Below are 3,279 nucleotides of genomic sequence, written 5' to 3' on the forward strand. Positions count from 1 at the left end.
CAGAAGTGATTATCATTATCATCATCATTACCATTATAATGGACAAGCAGCACCTACAAATATACAAAAAGATGTTATTGTGGAGTGTTTACATAACCCCCTGTGTTTTAAATGTTCCAAGTTACCTTCATGTATGAAGATTCCAGATTAGAATGTTACATCTTGGCATAGAAAGAATTCCAGGGCAACATATTCAATCGTTTTATCTTCCTAAACTTCAGAAATTGATCCCTTCCCATGCAGTATCTTTTTCAGAGCTATCTTTACCTCCTTATTCCTCAAAGTATAGATCAAAGGGTTCAGCATTGGTCCTACCAAGTTCATCAGAATCTGCACTGCAGTTCCCAGCATGGGGTTCGGTGTGGGCTGCAGGTATACAGTGATTATAGGTCCGTAGGCACAGAGGATAGCAATAAGATGGGCGCTGCAGGTGGAGAAGGCACGCTGACGCCCCTCTGTTGAATGAATACTCAAGATGGAGATTGTGATTCGCGTATAGGATACAAGGATCAGGAGAAAGCAGACAAGAGACACTAGACCAACGTTAGTGAAGCTCACTCTCTGTGCTAAGGATGTATCACCTGAGGCCAATGGCAAGATAGCTGGTATGTCACAGAAGAAGTGATCCACCTCATTGGGACCACAGTAAGATAAAGTGAAGGTGAGGGAAGTTAAGACACTGGAATGTAGGCAGCCTAACAGCCACGTGCCCACAGCGAGAGCCACACAGATTCTAGAACTCATGACGATTGAGTACCGCAGAGGGTGACAAATGGCCGCAAAGCGGTCATAGGCCATCACTGTATACAGAAAGCACTCAATGCTCCCAAGGAAATGAAAGAAGAAAAGCTGGGAGACACAGTCTTGGTAGGAGATAAGTCTGCTAAGTCCCATAAGGTAAAGGAGCATTTTTGGACAAGTCACAGAGGAGAAACCCATATCAAATACAGACAAGTTCCCCAGGAAAAAATACATGGGTGTATGGAGGCGGGTAGAGGAAATAACAGCCACAAGGATACACACATTTCCCACCAGGGTACATGCATAAAAGGGCAGGAATAACACAAAAAGCATAGTCTCCAAGCCCTCTGTGTGTGGGATTCCCAGAAGAATAAACTCAGTCACCATTGAGCAGTTTTTTGTCTCCATGAGAGGCACCTCTGAGAGAGGGAGAAGGAGCAGCAGTGGTGGAGAATGTCTTTGCTTAGCATCCACAGGGTGCACATGACAAGAAAATGAAATGCAAGTGGCAGTGTTTGGGCTCTGTGACACAGAAAGACTGCCAGTAATTCAATTTAGAAAATGTCATTATAAAAATGCTTGCCATAGTCAATTGAGTGTTTCGTCCACGAAATAGTTTTGCTGTATTGATTCCAAAAGCAGATGTTTTTCATTAAGTTAATGTTGAGTAAAGATCATGCTTGAGAAAGTAAGGACAATATACACATAAATACACACTGCTCTGTCACCATACCATAGATATGAAGCCTCAAAATAATTTAAAATTTTTCACATCACTAAAGTTAGGAACTACAATTTCAACACCATTTTATTTGCAATCCACTATTAATAACAATGTTATATTTTATCCCTCTGTTCATGAAGTAGTATTACCTGCTCACTACTTGACAATTCCAAAACAGGTTTATTTAATCTCAGTTCACTTAATTCTCACCGAATGTCTAACACTTTGTGTCTGAAATACAGAAAATACTAACATATTGGGTGGGACAAGCAACTTAGCTAAATCCAGGTTAATGGCAGAAATTAGGATCTAAAATATATTTTGTAGATATCAGTCTTTTCAAGGAATGACATCTCTGATGGAGTGTTCATATTGCTGCACCTGTTGGACCAGACACAAATATTATTTTTGTTCTTGCCCCCTTAGTAAGAAATGAAAGAGTAATGTGTCTTTCTGACTACATACACATGCACACATGTACATGTACGTAATTGCTAAGTCCAGGAGCAAATTGTGTCATGTGTAACTGTACCGATGGTGGAAAGTATAATACTATTTAATATTATTGAATGCTGAGAAATTAAAGCTCTCAAGAAAAAATAGCTCAGTGCCTAGAAGAACTGGACAAATTGTTTGTCTTTACAAATACTTATGTGGAAGATCAGATGGCTATATTCCTAAATAATTTTGTAAAGCGGTTGATGCTATCTACCTGTGCTTTTACTAAATATATACTTACTTGCCTCTCATAACTGGAGAATACTTGTTATTGTTCTGCAAAAGAAGAAAGAAAAGAAAAGAGAAGAGAAGAGAAGAGAAGAGAAGAGAAGAGAAGAGAAGAGAAGAGAAGAGAAGAGAAGAGAAGAGAAGAGAAGTAGGCTCCAAACAAGAGCTGCACATGTACTTATAATATCCATGTATTTATAATATCCATGTATTTATAATATCCATTCCAAAATGGTTGTCATCAATTTAATAGAAATGCAAATAAAGCTATCAATACTATTTTTATCAATGAATGATTCTATACATCCTGAATTCTAAGATCATTTGTAAATGAGCATTTCAAATTCTCTACTATGGATCCATACACTATGAGCAAAGGTGAACTTGACACTTACATAACTTACAAAAGGAAGTTTGCTCTTTAAGCTTCTGTCCATCGGTGCTGATTCACATTAACATTGAAATTGGAGATCTCTGGAGAAACCACTGAGGGATCTTCTCTCATGCTCACTAAAGCTCTTCTTAGTCAAGAAGGGGACAATGACGAAAAGAACTAAATGTGCTCCTGTCTTCCACAAAGCTATCTTCCAGGCAGCTTCCCTGTTTAATCATATATGGACATTTCAATGCCTTTGGAACTCTTTGAAGTCCCTCAGAGTCAATAAGCTTGTGCTATTCCAACAGGTTTCAGAACAAAAGGAGTAAACGGATACTAGTAAGAATAAATCCACATGTGATAATGCCTCAACAAGTGGCATTACTGTGAAATTATTTTAAATAATAGAATGAAAATAAAAAAGGCGGAGCCATATCCAACATCTTAATCCCATGACTGACCTGGAAAAGGAGAAAAATGTAATCACTATAGTTCAGTATGGGACCCATCTAGATATCACCTCTCAGCATAACTGCCTAGTAGTAAGTTGTCAAATGTCAGCCATATGCCTCGGTCTTTCTTCAAATGTCCAATTCCAAATATTTTAGTTGAAAATTTTCATACTTCTTGCTGTGGACTCAATTGGGTCTTCTAAAAATATAAGCATAAAATACCTCAAAACACTATATTATATTGTTGAGAGGAAAACTGA

General features: G+C 38.1%; 1 protein-coding gene across 1 annotated transcript; it reads right to left on the bottom strand.

Moving 5' to 3' along the window:
* Window positions 1–210: 210 nt before the first annotated feature.
* On the bottom strand, window positions 211–1,149 carry Or10d3 (olfactory receptor family 10 subfamily D member 3). The gene has a single exon (NM_001000465.1). It carries the CDS (start codon window positions 1,147–1,149, stop codon window positions 211–213), a length of 939 nt encoding a protein of 312 aa, NP_001000465.1.
* Between the last annotated feature and the right edge of the window lie 2,130 nt (window positions 1,150–3,279).

This window comes from Rattus norvegicus, chromosome 8 (genome assembly GCF_036323735.1).
Source record: "Rattus norvegicus strain BN/NHsdMcwi chromosome 8, GRCr8, whole genome shotgun sequence".
In the NCBI taxonomy this organism is placed as follows: Eukaryota; Metazoa; Chordata; class Mammalia; order Rodentia; family Muridae; genus Rattus; species Rattus norvegicus.

Excerpts from the sequence above, each read along its gene's own strand:
- Or10d3 (NM_001000465.1), bottom strand. The coding sequence starts at position 1,149 with ATGGAGACAAAAAACTGCTCAATGGTGACTGAGTTTATTCTTCTGGGA.